The 21532-nt window shown below is 40.9% G+C and overlaps 1 protein-coding gene across 1 annotated transcript in view; it reads right to left on the bottom strand.

Moving 5' to 3' along the window:
* rab38a (RAB38a, member RAS oncogene family) overlaps positions 1 to 20268 on the bottom strand; it is a 58649-nt gene extending 38381 nt beyond the window's left edge. Inside the window, exon 1 of the mRNA XM_063053890.1 lies at positions 20067 to 20268. Coding sequence (XP_062909960.1) covers positions 20067 to 20268 — 202 coding nt within the window. The remainder of the gene's footprint in view (positions 1 to 20066) is intronic.
* Between the last annotated feature and the right edge of the window lie 1264 nt (positions 20269 to 21532).

The raw sequence follows: 21532 nt of genomic DNA, 5'->3' as shown, positions 1-21532 counted from the left end.
TTCAGATAGCCAAGAAACCAAGAAAGAAGAGAACAGCAGCATGATCATTAACCCCAAAATCTTCCCTGTCTGCACAAAAAAGAATTGAACAAAAAATGAAACAGGCACATCAACCCCCAAATCCCCCTCTCCCCACAAGCAAAAAAACCAAGAAAGATCAGGTGGAAAATATAGAATATAAATAAAGCTATAAGCCTGAACAAAAAGTCTGTAGTCCAAGCCCATATCCAAAATGCAAAAAACTGGGTAACACCCTCTGGGCTCAGTGGCAGGCCGTTCCCTCTCCGTAGCAGAGCGATCCTCACCAGCGATCAAAAGGCAGTCTCCCCTCTCTGTAGCACAGCAATCCCACCAGTGATCAAAAGGCAGGCAGCCAGCACTCACCTACCACAATTGGCTCGATGTTTCAATCTCCCCAGTATTAATGTAGAGGACTGAGTGGTATGTGACAAAGCCATATTTGTGACCTTTCTGCATTTTTTTCAGAATCTGGGCTGGTCTAGTTTCACATGGAAACTAAAAATGTACCAGCCCATTTTAAGGAGTCACTTACTTTGTTGCAGATGACAGTGGAAATAAGCTAGTATTGTGGAGGTTAACTAGCATTTGTACTATCACTTTTCCTATCCTTTTGGAGACTGCAGTGTATTAGAGACACAGCAGATGGCTGCAGCATAGATGTCAGCATATATGAGTGTAAGAAGTGGAAACAGGAGTACAGCACTCTGTCTGTTGTATCTGCTCCACCAGTTAATGAGATAGAAGGCAGAGCAGGAACCTCACAGATCTTTTATCTCAGCATCTTTTTTGAAATCCATATCCTTTGATTCCTTTAACATACAAAGATCTATTGATTTCTGACCTTAATATACATAGCAACTTAGTCTCTATAGCATATTAGTTATAGAATTCCAAAGGGTCGTTATCCTTTGGGCAAGAAAACTCTTTCTCATTCCAGTGCTGAATAGCTGACCCTTTATTTTGTGATTATTCCTCTCTTGCTTCAGATGTCTAAGTCAGAAGGAAGAGAATTCCTGCATCAACCCTATCAACGGTTGTGAGCATTTTGGATCTTTCAATACCACACTTGAATCTCCTTGCACTAAAGACCAACATATTATTCATCCTTCCAACTGCCTGCTGTACATTAATGTTAGATTACAATGAAAAAGTCATCAAGGTCTTTTTGAGTACAAATACTTTTCAATCCTTCACCATTTAGAAGTAGGCAGTTTTTATCTTTTTCTATCTTAGTGGATAACTTTGTAATTTGATACAAAGCAGGGGATCCTTTTGTTTCTCGTTCAACTACTCTTGTTTTCTAATTTCCCTTTCCCTATCAATGCCTTGGTACATTGCTGAAGCTTCTCAAAGGAAAGTGCAGTCAGAGGACCCAGAGGAGGCTTCGGTCCTCTGGGCTCTCTGATAACACATTCTCAGCATGAACAGCAGCTGCTGAGTAACTCAAAGGTAAGCAAATGCAGTAATGGTGTTGCCATCATTTCTGTGCTCCACATAACGCACCGTACGGGTGCTGCTGGATGCTGCGATGCTCCCTGACATTCTGCACAGGCTCTCTTGCCAGGCCTATCAATGCACAACTCTCATCAAACTGCCTAACATTTGGGAATGCTAATCACCTGCTGGAGGCTGGCTTCCACTTCCCTTCAAGCGTTAACCTTTTGGCAAGCAATCATGCAATCACAAGGCAGAAAGGGTCTTGAAGTTGTGACTCTCTGCCTAGCTACAACTACAACATGTAACATGCAAAATCTCTGGGATAAAGTGTCCCTTCAAGGATCTTACAAGGTTCGACTGTTCATGCTGCACTATACTCACTGACTCTCCTACACCTCTGGCCCACTACTGACAGCAGTCTTACCATTTACATGTATATCGTATTGCTTTTCTCTGCACACCCTCACCACCCTTCCTCCAGACTTCAGTAATATCAGAAACATGTTCTACATATTGAGCACAGAACTGTGACTTTCATATGTTTCTAGCTCACCAAATCTTGAGCAACACTCACAAAATGCCAGAGAAACTCAGCAGGTCAGACAGCATCAATGGAGGGGAATAAACAGTCGGTGTTTCAGGCTGAATTCCTTCATCAGGATTGGAAAAGAATGTGCGAAAGAGAGAATAAATTGTTTGGGGGGGGGTGTGGGGGAAGGAATACAAGTTGTACATGATAGGTAAGACCAAGTGAGGAAGAAGGTGGGTGGGTGAAATGAGAAACTGGGAGGGGATAGGTGGAAGATGGAAAGGGCTGAAGAAGTAATGTAATAGGGGACAATAATGGAACATAGAAGAAAAGGAAGGAGGAGTGGAACCAAATGAGGTGATAAGCAGGTGAGGAGAAAAGAAGAGGTGAGAGGATAACCAGACTGGGAATGGAAAAAGAGAGAGGGGTCGAAATTACTGAAAGTTAAAGAAATCGATACCCGAGCCATCAGGTTGGAGACTAGACAAAAGACTGGATGTCTCGGTAAAAACTCATTTTAATTCGACTTCCCATTCCCATTCTGATATGTCTGTTCATGGCTTCCTCTACTGTCATGATAACAGTGAGAGTCGGTAGGTCTGTAAAAGATGTCAGTTGATAGTCCGTCCCCAGAAATAATGACCGAGAGACAGAGAAAGGGGAGAGAAGTGTCAGAGATGGACAAAGTAAATTTGAGGGCAGAGTGGAAACTGGAGATAAAATTGATGGAATTGACAAGCTCAGTGTAGCTCAGAAGGAGATGGGAAATGTACCAGTATAGGCTTGAAACCTAGACTGTTGCACATAGCCAACGAAAAGGCAGGTATAGATGGAGCCCATGCAGCTGCCCATGGCTACACCTTTGGTTTGGAGAAAGTGCAAAGAGCTGAAAGAGAATTTGTTGAGGATAAGAACCAGTTCTGCCAGATGGAGCAGGGGGTGGTGGAGGGGAGCTGGTTCTGTCTAATGGGGGATGAAAGTGTATAGGGACTGGACATCCATGGTGAAAATAAGGCAATCTGGGCAAGGAAGCAGTAAGCTATTGAAGTGATTGAGAGTGTGTGACATATCACTGATGTAGGTAGGAAAGGACTGAACCAAGGGGGAAAAGAATGGGGTTTAGCTATCGTATATTAACACAAGTTCAGTCAGGCAGGGGCAGGCAGAAACAATGGGCCTTCCTGGACAATCAGGTTTTGTGAATCTTGGGCAGGAGGTAGAAACAAGCAGTGTGGGGTAAAGGAACTATGAGGATGGTGGCAGTAGATAGGAGATCTCCAGTGTAAATGAGGTTGGTGATCATGCAGTAGACAATGGTGCTCCTCAGTGGGGCCTCATGCAAAGGCTAAGTAAGAGGAGCATTTGAGAGCAGCAGCAAGGTAGGGGTAAGTCTGGCAGACTGCAACAGCATCACCCTTGTAGATGGATTTGATGGTGAGGTTGAGATTGGTGCAGAGAGAGTGCAGGGCAGTGTATTCTGAGGAGGTGAAGTTACAAGAGGTGAGAGAAGTGCTGAGGTTGAGATGGTTGCTGTCTCATCAGCAATTAGAGGTGCAAAGATCCAGAGTGGGCAGAAGATCATAGCGGAGTGTCCAACAGGAAGAGGGTTGAAGAGGGGAGAAGGGGTCATCAGTGGGGGTGCGAAATCTTTGTCAAAGACATAGATTCGGAGATGGAGGTGAGGGATAAAGAGCTTGGTGTCATTACAGACACAGAACTCATTGAGGTGTGGGTGCACAGAGCAAAAGTAAGGCCCTTGCTGAGGAACAAGAGTGGGGAAGATGAACACAGGGCTGGGTTTGGAGCTCGGGTCAGGAGAGGGTAGACGATTGGAGGGGGTCAGAGAAGAGAGGCAGTTTAGGGTTTCAGGGAAAGTGGGGTGAGAGGAAGATGGGGACTCAGAGGAATGGAGGGGAGATGAGGGTAGAGGGGACAATAGGCAGAGGACAACCTACCCATGGAGGGTGCATGGAGGGTTAGAGGTGGAAGAAGTGGAGCAGTAGGATCCAGCAGCAGTGAGAAAGGTCTCAGCCTAAAGGTGGCTGGGGCCATGGTTGAGGCAACCAATGCTGCAGCTTGCAGGAGGTTGTAATGGATATATTTATTTTAGAGCCATGACCCCGCCACCCCCTGCCTTAGCTCTACATATTGACCTGTTGTCTGCAAATGTGCAGCTGTCTACACATGCGCATTTTCTCTCTCTCCCTCTCACTGCAATGTTAATACACCAGTTAAAGCCATCTCCCATGCATGATTTTATTTAATTGATATGTAGTTGTGCACAGACACAACAAATTGGTGACGAGTATGCACCTGAATATCAGAAAGTATCACCAACTGCAGCGACAACTGCAGACAAAACAGCGAGAGTTAAACAGCATGAGAAAGTCACGGGCACTAACAAAGGCGTGTAACAGTGAAAATAACATGGCAATGGCTTTAAAGTGAAAATAACATGGCAATGGCTTCAGTCAGGAAAGTTAACAAACTTGATAGTGCTAATGAAGTCTGGGAGTCGTATATCGAGAAGATGGAACGGTATTGAAATGAGAACAAAATGTAGGAGCAAAAGAAAGCCCCTAAGGTTCTTAACTTAATGCACCCAAGAACACACAACATCTGATGCAACCAAGTAACCCCTGCAAGGCCAGCAAGCAAGGCACTCAAAGAAATTGTTACAATTTTACAAAATCACTTGACCCCTAAACTGCTGGTAATAGCTGGGAGATTTAGGTTTTACAAAAGGATCCAGTCAAAAGATGAAAGCATTTCTGAATATAAGCAGAACTGCGCAAATTTTCCTTGTACTGTGACTCTAGAGATGGATTCTCTGATGCATCAAGGGACAGGCTTATATATGGCATGCACAGTCAAAGCACTCAAACGAGACTACTGGCAGAAAGAGACCTAACCTTAGAAACGACATTGACCATTGCAATATCATTACAGACTGCAGCAAAGCATGCAGCGGGACTACAGAAAAGAAAGTTACAACATGAAATACACAAAATGTCCCTGAATGGTGCAAAAAGCCAAAAATGTTATCAATTTGGTAAATCCTCCCATGATTCAAAGAAAAAGTCTGCAGGAAGTGTCACAGACAAGGTCGCATAGAGAGAATGTGCAAGTCAGACAAAATGCACAACCGAATAAAAAGTCTCAAACACAAAACTAAGCAAATGCATAAAGTGATCAAGTATAAAACAGAATCACAATGTAGAGTCTGAAAAAGGTGAACTAGCATTGCATAGTATTACTGAAGCAGATCACAATATAATATGGATCAGAATAGACTTCTCTGGTGTAAAACCAAAAATGGAGCTGGTTACAGGATTAACTTTGCCCATAATCCCAGAGGCTGGCTACAACAGACTGCTTCCTAAGATACCATTAGAGAAGACCTTCACAGGTGAAAAAGTATCTCCCAAAGGCAAACTGAAGGTAAATGTGACGTATGGAGGCCAAACATAGCAGTTAGAGCTTTACCTATTGAAAAGTGGAGGGCCACCACTTTTTGGATATTAATGGTTGAGAAACATCCAACTAGACTGGCATTCAATCAAAGCTCTCACTGTGCCATCAACAGGCAATGGCAGCCCAAATGGTAGCACTAACCAGAGGCTGTCACAGCTGCTTAATGCCAATCAGAAGATGAATGAAGATTTGGTCAAAAGATATTTGGAATGCCAAAAAGTTCAAAATGCACCCCACATACACTGTTACACCTGTGAGAATGGTTGTTGTCACCATGGCAAAGAGTACATATTGACTTTGCTGGGTCATCCATGGACTCCATATTTCTGATTGCTGTGGATGCTCATTTGAAGTGGCCAGAGGTAATACTAATAAAGTCAACCACCTCAGCAAAGACTGTCACTGCTCTGAGGACTATCTTCGCCAGAAATGGCTTACCAGAATAAATTGTGAGTGACGATGGACCACAATACACATGAGAAGAACTCCAACTGTTCATGAAGAAAAATGGCATCAGACATTTCAGGTCAGCTTCTCACCACCCAGCAATGAATAGGTTAACAGAAAGGTTTATCCAAACCTTCAAGAAGTTCATTAAAGCAATGGACAAGGAGGACATTTCTCTACAGCACAAGGTGGACAACTTCCTTTTTGTGCATTGGATCTCTGTTCATGCAATGACAAATCAAACACCTGCATTGCTGTTCATGAGCAGGAATCTGAGATCTCACATAGGCCTCCAGAAACGAGATCTATGGAGGGAAGTGCAGAATAAACAGTTCAGCCAGTTGTCAAGTGAAGCAGCAAGGAGCTCTGAGATAAGACAGGAAGTTCTAGCACGTGATTACTGAGAAGACAAGTAAACATCTGGTAAGATAGTTACAAGAACGGGACCTCTGATGTACACAGTGGATGTTGGAGGTCAGACATGGAGACAACATGTGGAGCAGATACTGGATGCTCAACCAAAAGAACACACCTGAGTGGATTGCATGCAACAAGTTGGACACATTACAGTTGCCGGATTTACCTCTTAGTGATGTCACTGACAACAACATGACACCAGAAACTGAAAATGTTGTCTTAGACACCTATCAAATCTGATGCCACGCCACCGGTCCAGAGACGTGACGAAAACATTATCATTGAGAAGACACCTGCCAAACCTGATGCAACTCCAAAGGTCCAGAGCTGCTATCCTGTAAGAAACAGAGTGCCACCCAAAAGACTGAACCTTTAGAACTGTGAAGTTAAGTTATGGACTGTTACTGTGAAAGCATGTTTATTGGAATATGGGTTTATGAAAGGGAATCTGAATGCTTTCAACATGTACAGTTTTATGTTGCATTAATCTAAAGTGGGAGGAAGAGTAACATATGGACCTATTTCTTTCAGAGCAATGCCCCCCTAGAATTACATACTGATCTATTGTCTACACATGCGCTGTTGTCTATGTATGTGCATTGTTTTCTCTCTATCTCTCTGTCTCTCTCTCTCTCGCTGCATTGTGAATATATCAGTTAAAGCCATCTCCTGTGCGTGTGCTTTTGTTTAATTGATATGTAGTTGTGCACAGACACAACAGAGGTCATGTGAGGTTATTAATTTTTCAGTGGAAAAACTGAAAGGCCTAGAAATTCAACAGCACGTTGCAAGTGTTTCTTGCTTTGTTTTGTTACCTTAATGCCCATTACATTTATCTTAATGCATGGGTTGCAGAGCTCACCATGTTAGTTCTTCACCCAAAGTTCTATGATACCCATATGCACAGACATGATGCACTTGCATAAAGAATGTGTGCCACTTTGATACCATTTCAACCAAACTGACTTGCATAGGTCTCAAATATATTCACACATAAGCAAGCCTTCGGAAGACAAGTAAGACCTGGTTCTGCGGAACTTAAAGTGGAGCTGACTTAATTGTCCATGAATACAGACCGTAATGCTGAGATTTTCTTAATTATTAAATGTGCCCTTCTTCGCTAACCCTATCCCTGCCCAGAAAGTTCAAATGAGTGGCAGAAGCAAGTTTTACTATGAATTGTAAGTGAAATGGATGTTTGTTTTAAAGCCCAAAAAGTAGGATCATGAGGATAAAGCAGGTAAACTAAAGAAACGGGTGTTTGGAATGGCTAGCATTAGCAAAATGGAGAGAGTAACACATTTCTAAGCCACTGACCCTATATTGTTCATTTTTTCTGTAGAGATGCAACTTCAAACTTTCATGACCAAAGGCACAAATGAACTTCAATATTTTGCTAACATTCATTCTCAATGACCCATTTGAATAAAGGCTTTTATGGTTGATCACGATTTACTCAATTTCTAAATAATAAATGGATATATTGTTTTCTTAGCTGTTCCTCACATTCTCCTAGGGCTGCATGATTGGACAGTAGTTTTATCAGCTGAGCAGCTCAATCACATGCTAATCAATAATCCCTTTGTTTCTAACCTTGAATGCTATCAAGATCATTAAAAGTCAGTAAATATAAAAAATTAGTCATCAAACCACACAAAAACGTTTAACATTATTACATCTCAAGGACAGAAAATTAGACAAGAGTGATCACTGTTGGAAATTCTGAACTCGTGGATGTACCAGCTGACTGAAAATTAAGTAAGATTTTTTTTATGAACAAAGAATGCAGCATGTACTTTGTAATGCTGTGCAGCTTACAACATATATCCTCAGGGCTCTGCACACCACACATCTCTTCACGATCTCTGCGAAGAGCTCTGTTTCTAAGGATGGCTTTAGGGCTGGCAATTACAGGGAAGGGATGGACAATGAACTCATTAGCTGGTCATTGATAACAATGTCAATTGTTTTTTTATATTATTTACTATACATGTGAATTTAGCAAGTGGTTAAGCAGATAGGATTCTGCACCACGGTCTAGTGAAGTATACTTACTGCATCCTGGCTCTACCCCTGCCCAAGACAAACACACTCTTGACTGAAAGTTTAGGTACATCAATCCAGGCATTCCAAGCTGTGAGCCACTTACCAATATTGAAATGAAATGTTCAATTGATCCAATCAATTACATTTACACTACCTGATCACAATCTGAGATGTTAATCTTCATTTAAAAAAGTGTTTTTTTTACTTACATTTAATTAAAATCAGATGCATCTGACATCAGAGAAAATGCTTTCACATAATGTAAGCTGTCAAATTTTGTAGAACTTTGGAAGATGACAATTAGTGCACCCTTCAGCTCTGTAATTACCTCCTTCAAAGCCAAGGATGTGAGAAATTAGGTCCTGGAAATTTACTGCCTTTCACTCTCAAGAATTTCTCCATTATTTGTTTATTTTCTGCTTTGCTAATTTCTTCAAACTCCTCATTTACTCTCGACCTTTATTCTCACACTATACTCTGTATTTCCTAAAGGTTTTCTCTTTTTTTCCCTTCTGTGAGGCTGGTCACAATTCTCTGCTATTTCATAGTTTCCCAGTGTATTTTCTCCCTCCTCAGTCTGAGGGACACATATCAGTTTTTTAAGTTTCTCATCAGCCTACGTACTCGTTCTGCCATGTCCTATCTTAACAATGCCTTGGACTTCCTTTGCTTGTTTCTCAAATGTTCCTAATCCATAGGCCAACAACTGTTTCAGTAACATTATGATTTGATGTAGTGCTGTTGTTAAGATCTGAAGAAGCTCTAAATGGTCATATTTTCAGCTTGTCTGCCATAAAGAGATTTATTTATAAGTTATCCATAACTTGTAAACTCTCAAATCCTTTAAAGTAGTTTCCTAGTTGACCCAACAGCTCATGCCTCTTGCCTTCATAGTTTGTTTTCTTCAGATTTGAAACTCTGGTCTCAGATTGGCTTTATTCAAACATCCATCATATTACGAACATTGCATCTTAAAATCTTCAAATCTAGCAGATCATCAATGACTTTGTTCACATTACACAATATTGAATCTAAAATAATCTGCTCTCACACTGATCTTGCAAACCATCACTTATATGTTCTGTCAATTTATGCTCTGAAGTACTTTTTGCTAACTTGGTGAGTACAGCCTATGTATAGGTAGATTAAAGTCCACCACGACGATTGTAATATTTTTGTAACATTCTGCTTTGATTTCATGAGTTATACTCTGTCCCATATCACCATTATAGAAGTTCCTTAAGATTGTTTTTGCCAGGGGTGGCAGTGGGAACAAGCTCCCACTACCTATTAAATGCCCCCGATTGCATACATCCCAAATAGCTTCTGTCAACTCAGTTCCTGGCATTCACATGTGGCTTAGCTACTAAGCCCAGCGGAACCATTTCTCCTGACAAGAGAAGGAGCAAACGCAGGTTACTGCTGCCTTAAAACCAGTCGCTTCAGGAGGATGGCGCTCATCCACCATGGTTGGCAGCTTATCTTGGAGAAGAGCTCAAACCTCCACTGTTTTGCCACTATACTACTCATGGGGAAAGCTTCGGGAATAAACCCAGAGTGGGAGTCTCTAAAATAGTCCTTTGTTAGAATTCAGCACGGACTGCAACTCAAACGACGCTATCAGTCTCTGCCGTTCCTTCGGATTCATCAGCTTGGTGGAGGGGGAAGCCTGCTACATGAGCAGCAGTTTGCTCTCCATTCCGTATTTCCCCAGCTTGTGTATTACATAAACAGCTGGGATGGAACATCCATCGTCAACCTGGACCAACGGAGGGCCTCAATGTGTTTGAGGGCCCATAACTGAAAATGAAATAAAACTGTAAATGCCAGGAATCTGAAGTGAAAACACGGAAGTCAGCTAGTGAGGTCTGCAGGGAAAAAACAGTTTCTCACTCCATGGTTGCTTCTTCACCTACGGAAGCTTAACAAACTCTGCTGTTTCTCTGTTCCAAATGATCTGATTGTATTTCTTGATCTTCTAGCTAAGATCTGTCCTCTCTACCGCAATTCCATTCTTTAATATCAAGACAATCTCCACATCCATTTCCATTTTGCCTAACACTTATGAAAGTATCCTGGAATACTTGGCATTTCAGTTTCTGTCCTGTGGAGGCGTGGTTTATCCTGATTGTCAATAGTCGCTTCCATCATGATTGGTTAGTTTAGAAACCACAGTTGCTTTTCCCTTTGGTTAGCTACCCGGCATCCAGTTTCAAATAGCATGGGTATATAGAGAGAACGTGCGGGAGGTTCTTTCTCTCTCTCCCTTTGTTTAAGGCAAGCAGGGCACATGACAATTCGGAAGGTATGCTGTGCATGCACTTTCAACTACGTCTGTTTGTTGAATATTCAGCTTTGTAGTGTTTATAACTTGAGCAACATGAATATGTGGTTGAACTTTTACTGTTTGTAAATAAATGATTAATATACTTATTTGCACTCAGTATTTTTTGTCTCACTCACCAGACTCCTGAACCTGATTCAACATTACAGTGTCTGGAAAAAATATTAAATGTGTTTAATTAATTTACTTGTCCCATTTATTCACCAACCTTGTAACAGTGGTAGCTACCTTTTTTCTTCTTCTAGCTTGTGCATCTTGATCTTGGGAAGGTGCATTTAGGTCACTGGAGCATTCTATTATTAATCCTTCTATTGCTCCCTTTACCATCTGACCTCTTCTCTTGGTTTCCTCATCCACAACGTCATCTGACAAATCCTCTGTTTTCATATCTTCATTGACTCTTTCCTTTTTGGCTTTCCATTCGTTAGACTAGGCTTCGGTCTTTGCATCCACTTTTACGAATAGCTATTGTTTCCCACTTGAAGTTCATGCAATAAGCATATGCACGCAAAGCAGATTCTGAGTTTTTATACTCATAAAAGCCCAATGTTTGCAACTTTCCTGAAGCTCCTTGAATTCTCTTCCAGCTTAATACCAAGCCACATTTTGAAAGTAACTGTCTGATTAACATATCAGAAGCTTTTTTCAGGTAAGTTGCCTACAAATCTGTTGTAGTTGGACTGCTGCTTTTGCGCATTCATAATTCCTTTCAGCAGCATGGTCCTTCACAATACACGTTCAAACCTGAGGCACAGAAGTTTGCACCAACACCTGTTTGCCCTCTGATGGGCAACAGTTCATGGTGTTCAGCTTGGAAACAGTGGTGGCATCATCGAGTAGTATCTTTCTTAATTTGCTTTCAGTTGACTTTATTGTAAGGGATGTGGCATGCAAATAGTGGATGGATCTTCGATCAAGTTTTAGTTGTTTCAGCCACTCACATCCCAACAACACTGGTCCTCATATTTTTACCACATACAAGTTCAACGTGGCTTACTGGTTGTTGTATTTCACTGTCACAAATGTTGCCTTTTCTCCATTTCTTAGTTGAATATCTGCAGCTTCAATTCCTAAATGTTCCTGCATTACTTTGACAATATCAGCATAGCTCACTTCAGATGGTTTCATTGGAGCAGTTAAACTTTGAAGCAAATGGTATTCCTTTAAACCCAACGCATTCAGCAACATTGGTGCTCATTTGTTATTGGCTATTTCATTTGCTTCAAAATATTGTTCAATTTGCTCAGTATACATGAACCAGTTACCAGTTGAATGATCGAACGTGCCAATCTTTCCAATGTCACCAGCTTTTTTAATGATTATTATCACCTGACACTCACTCTTCATGAACCATGAATTCTTCCATTCATTTAAGTTGACCATCTTTGCACGTGGTGATGATGTATTCAATTCAGGTACTTATACATATAACTCATAATAAATTTAAACAAACAAGAATGCTTAATCTAACAATACACAATGACTTGAAAAAATTTTCAGCCCCCACGACTATTTTCACATTTTACTGTCTCTTTTTCTAAATTTAAAATATATTGAAGTCAGATTTTTTGTGCTAATCTACAAAACATTGTGCATCATGTCAAATCAAAAGAAAAATTCCAAATCTTGTCAACAATTTACTAAAAATTAAAAACCGAAATTGAGAGGCTGGAGAAGTGTTCATCCCCTTTGTAATTACTATGCTAACTTTCCTCAGGGTGCAAAACTGTATATTACCTTACCAACTCACCCAGTTTGTTGATGTAGAAAATTTGGATGATCACCTATTTTCAATGAATTCACAAGAATAAATAACCCCTCTCTCTGTAAGGTCCACTCTGTTGGTAGATTTTTAACACACCAAATCAAAATGAAGGCAAAAAAGCATTCAAGACAGGTCAGGGAAATAATAATAGAGAAGCACAAATATGGGGAAAGGTACAAGACCATCTCAGAGGCACTGAACATATCTTGGAGCTCAGTGCAATCCATCATTAAAACATGGAAAAAATATGAAACCACAGTCACACCGCCTAGGTCAAACCACCCCTCTAAACTTAGTTACGGTGAAGAATGGTCCTTGTAAGAGAGGCTACTATGATGCCAACTGTTATTCTGGGTGAGCTGCAGAAGTCATTGGCTGCAACTGGAGATGAAGTTCATGGCTCCACAATATCTAAAGATCTGTACAAAAAGGGTAGTTCTGGAAGAGTGGCAAGGAGGAAGCCCTGGCTAAAAAAATAGCCTTTCCTGTAAAGACTTAGCAAAGTGTCACTTAGAATATACTGTGAAGATATGGAAGAAGATCTTGTGGTCATATGACACTAAAGTAGAACTTTATGACCTCAACACTAGGTGGTATGTATGGCATAAATCTAATTCTGCACATTAGCCAGGTAAGAGCATCCCTACTGTAAGGTATGGAGAGAGAGCATCTTGCTATGGGGATGCTTTTCAGCAGCAGGGAGTGGAAATCTGGTCAGGATTGCTGGGAAGATGTATGCTGGTAATTACAGAGTGATCCTGGATAAAAACCTACTAGGCTCTGCCAAAAAGCTTAAACTGGTGAAGAAGTTTGTCTTTCAGCAGGACAATGACCCAAAACACACTGCCAGAGCAACCATGAATTGGCTTCAAATGAAGAAAACTGATGTCCTTGAGTGGCCCATTCAGAGTCCTGACCTTAAGCAGATTGAGCATCTCTGGCAAGACCTCAAGATTGCTGTCCACTGCCACTCCTCAACTAACCTGGCACAGCTTGAGCAATTTTGCAAGGAGGAAAATTGCTCCATCCCATCGTGCAATTCTAATAGAGATTTATCCAAAAAGATTGCTGGCTGTAATAGCTGTCAGAGCTTGTTCAACTGAGTACTCAGCAAAGGGGGATGAATATTTTTGAACTGCTGACATCCTGGTTTTTGAATTTTTAGTTTTTCATGCTTTACACTTTTTTCTGCATTTTGGGCTGTACTCTGAAAAAAAGGAGTATGTGACTCAAAAGTAATTATTTTTAGTTAAATTGGTCAAATTTAATACTCATTTTTGTGAACAAAGTGCTGAGTGCTGAATACTTTTAAAAGGGACTGTATATACAAAATTACTCATGTATTACTGAAACATTAAATACACAACAATCCTGCTATAATTAACCAGTTCTTGCTGTTTACCCAAATACCTGACAGACTAAAGGTTACGCACTCGTGTCACTTTAATTCCTCCCTACAATTTTAAGAGAATTCACAGAAACAGGCACATTGTTCCACTGAAGCCATGCCCATCTTCAAGCTTCCATTTACACTAATCCTGCACAAATCCCATTTTATTTTCTCCACATTCCCGTCAATTCCCCAACCCCACCCCACCCCTCCGGATTCCATTACTCACTTACACACCAGTGGCAATTCACTATGGTCAAACATCTGACCAAGATTTTGACTTCAATGACTTCCTAATGTGCAACATGACTCTACTTTTTCTTAAGGTCATTCACACCTAAGAACATTGGGTACAGAGTACAAATCCTCTGCATCTTGAATTAAACAAACTTGAATAAGGAAACAATTCAATGGCTTTTAAGAAATATATTATTCAAAACTCATCCTTCAACTTGCTGCCAATATTACTCCTTAAGGAGTCAATCTCCTATTGGATGTGTGTAGTAGTAGAGAATAAATATTAATGAAAAATGATTAATATTAGAGATAAATTCATCAATATTTTATAATTATTGTAATTTTAAAATGAAGTACCTCTGACAAGTGACTAAAGTTACCACAATAGTGAAATATCTATTTGGAAGTTGTTTAGGTAGTATTTCCTTAGATGTTGGGAGGGGGCACTTAGATTGTTGGAGAACGAGCACCAATTAGAGATGGCTGAATTGCACCTATGGGGTCAATATTTTTATCATCATTTGTGGGCAAAGTTTAAACCAGTTTGATAATGTAGATAGATCCAGAAAGTAGCAGATAAGAAGTAGCAATGAAAACAGAATAAAATGAAATATTAACAGCAGGAAAGTTGAAAATATCCTAAAAATATTAAAGCTCATAAAAATGTTGAGAAAGGGGTTATTAAACTGTGCATATGTGGGTGTCTATAATCAAATTAATAAGAGAGGTGAGATTCAAGTACATACTGCAAGATAAGATTATGACAATGTGACATGATGTGGCTAAGAGTTCATAATATTTTTGGGTATCAAAGAAGAGAAGTGATGAGGAAAAAGTGAGTCAGGGAGTTTTCATTATATAGTCATATATAATTGTAATAAACAGAAAAGAATTATATCATGGTTCAAGAATGGAATCTATGCTAAATGCTAGTAACAAGTTGACACAAAAATTGTCAGTATTATGCATAGTGAGGAAAGTTGTCAAAGGATCCAGCAAGAAACACCCCAGTTGGAAGTGTGGGCAAAGAAATGACAGATGGAGTTTAGTCCAGACAACTGTGAGGTTTTGCACTTTTGGAGGTCAGATACAAGAGGAAAATATGCAGTAAATGTTTGGACCCTTAGGAACACACACAAAATGGTGGAGGAACTCAGCAGGTCTGGTTCTCATCCTGAAATGTCAACTGTACTCTTTTCCATAGATGCTGCCTGGCCTGTTGAGTTCCTCCAGCATTTTATGTATGTTACTTGGATTTCCAACGTTGGCAGATTTTCTCTTGTTTGTGATAGGACCCTTAGGAATATTGACATACAGTGGGGCCCTTGGGTGCTAGTCCATAACTCCCTTAAATGTGCAGGACAAGAATACAGGGTGGCAAAGAAGGAATATGGCCTGCCTGTCGTCACTAGTCAGGATGTTGTGTATAGAAGTCGAGAAGTTATGTTGCAAATGTATAAAACTTTAGTTTGGCCATGTTTGGAAAACTCTCTACAGTTCTGGTCACCATATTGCACGAATGATATGGAGGTTTTGCAGAATAAAGAAGTTCAACATAATATTGTTTTGATTGGAGAGCACTGGCTGTATGGAGAGTTTGGACATATTTTTGGATTGTGAATTCTCAAGCATTGGAGACTGGGTAGCAAACATTGAAGTATATAAAACTATGAGAGGCATAGAAAGGGTAGATATTCAGTCTTTTACCCAGTGTAGACAGGGTAGAAATGTTAAGTACTTGGAATCACACCCTGAAAGTAAGTGAGGGAAAGGTTAAAGAGACTTACAGGGCAAGTTTTTACACAATTTGCAGATGGTTTGGGAGGCATAGCAAAGTGGAAACTGGCAATTGGTTTATCACTGTCAGATGTACCGAGGTACAGAGAAAAATTTTCTTTTACGTGCCATCCACACAGATCATTTCATCACATCACTACATTGAGATAGTACAAGGGAAAAGCAATAACAGAATGCAGAATAAAGTGCTACAGTTATAGAGAAAGTGTTGTGCAGCCAAACCATAAAGTTGTAAGACCATAGTAAATTATGAGGTCAAGAGTCCATCTCATCATACTAGGAGGCTGTTCAATAGCCATATAACAGTGGTACGGGAGCTGTCCTCGAATCTGGTTTTGTGTGCTTTCAGGCTCCTGTATCTGTTGCTGGTTGCTTTACCAAGGCAGTGAGAAGTATGGGCAGAATCTATGGAAGGGAGGTTGGGTTTCTGATGTGCTGGGCTACGTCCACAACTATTGGAAGTTTCTTGCAGTGTCAGGCAGAGCAGTTGCCGTACTAAGCTGCGATGTTTTCTATCGTGCATCTACAAAAATTGCAGAGGTTCCACAGGGACATGTAAAATTTATTTAGCCTCTTGAGGAAGTAGAGGTGCTGATGCACTTTCTTGGTCATGGTGTCTACATGATTGGACCAGGACGGGCTGTTAGTGACGTTCTTGTTTAAAAACTTGATGGATGGTCAACAGGAGAACTCAAATACAAGTCCAAGTTCAAGTTAATTGTCATTCAACCGTACACATGTATATAGCTAAACAAAACTACATTCCTCAAAACACAGTATATACAACACAATCATCACATAAAGTAATATAAACATAATAATATTAACAGATAAAAAAGTATTTTGTAGATATACAAGTTGACATAAAGTGCAAATACAATGTTAGAGTGAGTTTTTGGCTAGATGATTCATTTACACTTAAATGACTCTGGCCACCAGTCTTCTGTTTGACAAAGTACTGTGGATTGAGTTCACAACAATACATTTCCTAAAAGCTGTGAATATCAGAATACTAGCCAGACGCTGCGGATGGAAGTGTGAAGTTTACAGGTAGTTTCGAAGACAGCCTTATCCATACTTTATAAATATTAATTGTCCTCTGTGTTAGCACATAAAATACCAAATAAATTTATTGTGGATTTGACTTGCACTCCTAAAGGCTGTGAGTACCAACCGAGACATGTTGGCATCAGGAGGAAAGGATGAAGTCAGAAGTGTGATGGTTTGTATGTAGCTTCAAAAGGAAGCATTGTCTATAACTTTGTAAGTAGCGATTTCCCTTTATGTTTAGCATATAAATATCAAGCCCACATTGGGCTAGCAGACCTTTCTACTGAAAGCGCCACTGTCCATATGATGCCTGCTGTACCTTGTTGTGTCGAATAAAGAAGCTGCTTTGTATCTACCAGTGACTCTGTCTCTCCAGTGATTTCATCCACGCTACAACATACAGTTCAAAATACAACAGTATACTGCTTCTGACGCTGTCATAAATAACGTGTACTGAGTTGTAGCAGGGTGCTCAGAATACTGGGCTTCAGAATGACAAAGAGATTGATGAAAAGGAATGAAGATTAGCAGATAGAATTGAACGCAAAAAATGTGAAATTATCTCTCTCCAGAGATGCATGTACATCAGAAGATTTTGAAACATGTAAAGGATCAGAGAGACTGCAATGTCCAGATGTACAAAATCCTTAAAACCGGTAATGGAATTAAAATTGAACATGACTAATTTGTGATTATATATAACAACATCCGATATAAACCAAAGCAATGATGCCAGAACATATAGATCAATGGATAAGCTTCAACTTGGAGTACTGAGATGAATATCGAGTTTCCTGACACAGTTCACTGGCTTCCTATGGATCAAGCAACTTTAGCTGATCTCTTTGAAGGTCTTGGACAAAGTGAAGATAAACGTAGGTTACACAACAGGCACAGAATAGCTGGAGCAATGGACATGCTACACTAGGACTGTGGGGTGGGGTGACCGGAAGGTGAGGGGTTTGCTGTGGGGAAAACTTCATGCTCCACCTGATTCCATATCAAGGTCGACTGAACTTGAGTATTTTGTCTTTATATTTATGCAGCTCCCATTTTACCTTCATGGAAAGAAGTCTGCCTGGCTACTGCTCTGCTCTGTATGGTACTTATGTCAGGAGGGATTAGCCAGGTGTAAGATCACCACTGACCACAATTACTGGTGAAGATGAGCACTTTATCAACAAGTAAAATATTGCACATATCTTAAGAACCTTTTGTACATGCAATAGAGCCTCCAAAATTTTTTCATATTGCCAAAGTTCAACCCCAGGAGACAGACACAACTAAGTACAGGCTCAGATTTGCAATGTATAAAAGGATAATATGCACCTCCTTTCACACCACACAGTGAAGTAAATTACCGCTTGACATTCTGGGGAATTTGAGAAAAAAATTACATTTTCCTCTGATTGCTTGCAATTTGATTTGTAAATGGCACAACTGGAATAATTATGAACATCAGATTCCAGAAATGTATCATATGATGCTGCAAAACATGGTTTGTAAATAACATTCCTGGGCAGCAGGATAAATATATCCTTTCAGTTAGATAACCAAGAGATAATAAATTCTCAAAATGAGAGTTAGTTACTTAACAGAACATGACACGAAAGAATAGTGGAGAAGCCCATGTCACATGGTTAGTGGAATTTTCTATAGGAGCAGCAACCAGTTCCCCTCTACCACCCTCCTCCCCCGTGTGGCAGAACTGATTCTCACCCTCAGCAATTTCTTCCGCTCCTCCCACTTTCTTCAGACCCGAGGGATAGCCATGGGCACCCGCATAGGCCTCAGCTATGCATATCTTTTCATTAGCTACTAGAAAGCGCATGTTCCAAGCCTTCCCCGGTAATGCCCCCCGCCCCCGCCACTCTTCCTCCGCTACATTGACAACTGCTTTGGTGCGGCTTCATGCGCCTATGCTGAGCTTGTCAATTCAATCAACATTGCCTCCAACTTCCACTGCCCTTAAATTCCCTTGGTCCTTTTCTGACACCTCTCCCTCCCCTCACCTTTCTGATCTCTCTGTCTCCATCACTGGAGAAAAACTGTCGACCAACATCGTTCATAAACTTACCGATTCGCACGACTATCCTAACTATACGTTTTCCCACCATCTCCTGTAAAATTGCTATCCCCTTTCCTCAGTTCCTTCATCTGCATCACAGCTGTTCCTAGGAATAAGTTTCCTTTCCACGAATCAGAGATGTTCTCCTTCAAAGAACGGGGTTTCCTATCCTCCACCATTGATGCTGCTCTCACCCGTATCTCCTCCATTTCCCGAACATATTCCAGAGGCCTTAACAGTGATGGGGTTCCTTTTGTCCCTACACCGCCCCATGAGGCTCCGCATCTTCCGCCATTTCCAAAGGGATCCTACCACCTAACGTACCTCTAACTATCCCCCCCCCCACTAACCCCTCCGTTTTTCTGCAAGGATCACTCCCTCCGTAATTCCCTGCCCATTCGTCCCTAAACATCAATTGTTTGTTCATTTCCATAGATGCTGCCTGACTTGCTGAGTTCCTCCAGCACTTTGTGCGTGTTGCTTTGTGCTTCCAGCATTTGCAAAGTTTTCGTGTCTTCCATACAGCAGACCAAATAAATCCGAATGATAAAATGACATAATTCCTAAATTCGGGCTTGCAGAAACATTACTTGCCTGTAATCGATATAGTGGCGTGTTCAGATACTCACGCTATGGTTTAGTCCAAACTCCAGTGTGAAATTATTACTCCCGTTGTGTCCCGCTATTACAGTATTCCCAGAAACTGTCCCGTTGTGCTACTGTGCTTCTTTGAGTCGAAGATTTCAACAAGTTAATTTTCAAGCAATTATGCCATAAAAATGACTTGTAACTAAACACTTACTGACCGAAATGCAATGATTATTAGCTTATAAAACGGCAGTGCCTAAATTTCTGTCTATAAATGTAAATAAAACGATTATCCGAAGTATTAATTTACATAATTTCACTTTATCCGAATCTGATAAAATTTAGAACAAAAGCCTGTCCAGCCAGCCTTGAGTAACACAATATACTGTAATTCATTACCAAACTTCATGTTCTACTTTTCAACATGAAAATTTGTAGTGCGAAGGAACACCTTACCGGCGATATCCCATAACTGCAGCCGGACCACAGTATCCGAGTCCCAGTGGATAACTTTGAGAGCGAAATCCACGCCTATTGTAGCTCGATAATGTTGGGAAAAGTTTTGATGCACGTAACGTTTTATGATACTCGTCTTTCCTACCCCCAGGTCGCCGATGACTAAAATTTTATAGAGGTGCTCAGTCTGGCTTTTCTGCATTTTCGAAGCTGCAGGGTCATAACCCGTGGTACACTATCCTTGAAGCGAAACCAGCTACCGCGACTCAGAACCACGGAGACTCTCGCCTAGGATTTACAGCGAGGGCTGCACTGCTAACGTCTGAACACGCACAATCTCACCACTCGCTCGGACGCCGTGGACAGACCCGTCATCATCACTCAGACGTGCAACTATGCCGAGAATGTGGTAGAAACGCAGCTCTCCGGCCGTTGTTGCAGTTGAGTAGTTTTCCTTCAAAGACTTCATAAAGTTTCTTTTCACTAGACGACCTAATGCAGGCGACTTTTAATCCGACAGCAGGACCAACGGGTAGGACAATACAGCGATATTATTAGAGCATAAGAAGAACAGTGCAGGTTTGAAGGAATGGCACTCTGCTAATATTTCTGCCTTCAGCGCTTCTCAGCCAGTTCAGTGAGACCATTATCTTCTCATACACATTTGAATTTTGTAGCATAGCCAAATGCTGCCAGCTGTAGCTTTCCAACTCTGAGTCGCAGAGCACTAGGGCCTGCAAAAAGCCCCTCTGGCCCAACTTGACCATGCCCACCCAAGTGGCCTACCTGAGTTAGTTCCATTTGCCTTTGTTTGTTTATCTCTCTAAGCCTTTCCTATCCATCTACCTGTCTCAATTTTAAGCATTGTAATTGTACCCACCTCTACCATTTTAATGACAACTCATTCTACATAGCCACCACCCTCTGCACCAGAAAAAGGACCCTCAGTTCCCCTTAAAATTTTCTCACTCTCACCTTGAATCTGTGTGCTCTAGTTTTGGACTCCCTTACCCTGGTAAAGAAACTGTGTCCATTCACCTTATCTATGCCCTCAGGATTACGTATATCTCTACGAGGCTACCCCTCAGTCTTCTGCGTTTCTGGGGATAAAATGCTTCTGCCTATCCAGTCTCTCTTTATAATTCCAACCCTCTGGTCCTGGTAACATCCTTGTGAATCTTTTTTGCACTCTTTTCTAGATTAAAGATGCCTTTCCTTTAGCTAGACAACCAGAAGTGCACACAATACTTCGTGTGGTCTCACCAACACCCTGTACAGTTGTAACAATCATGTCCAAGACTTGTACTCGTTGCCCTGACTGATGTGGGCAAGCATGCAAACACTTTCTTCACCACTCTCACCAACTGTGCTGCCACTTTCTTGTTATCCTAGGCCTCTCAGACTTAGCTCTGTGCCACTATGCATAGATCGGCAAATTCAATCTTCAGGAATTAATTGTATTTCTA

This window comes from Mobula hypostoma, chromosome 7, assembly GCF_963921235.1.
Source record: "Mobula hypostoma chromosome 7, sMobHyp1.1, whole genome shotgun sequence".
NCBI classification, from domain to species: domain Eukaryota; kingdom Metazoa; phylum Chordata; class Chondrichthyes; order Myliobatiformes; family Myliobatidae; genus Mobula; species Mobula hypostoma.
This window is presented reverse-complemented; position numbering and strand designations above follow the sequence as displayed.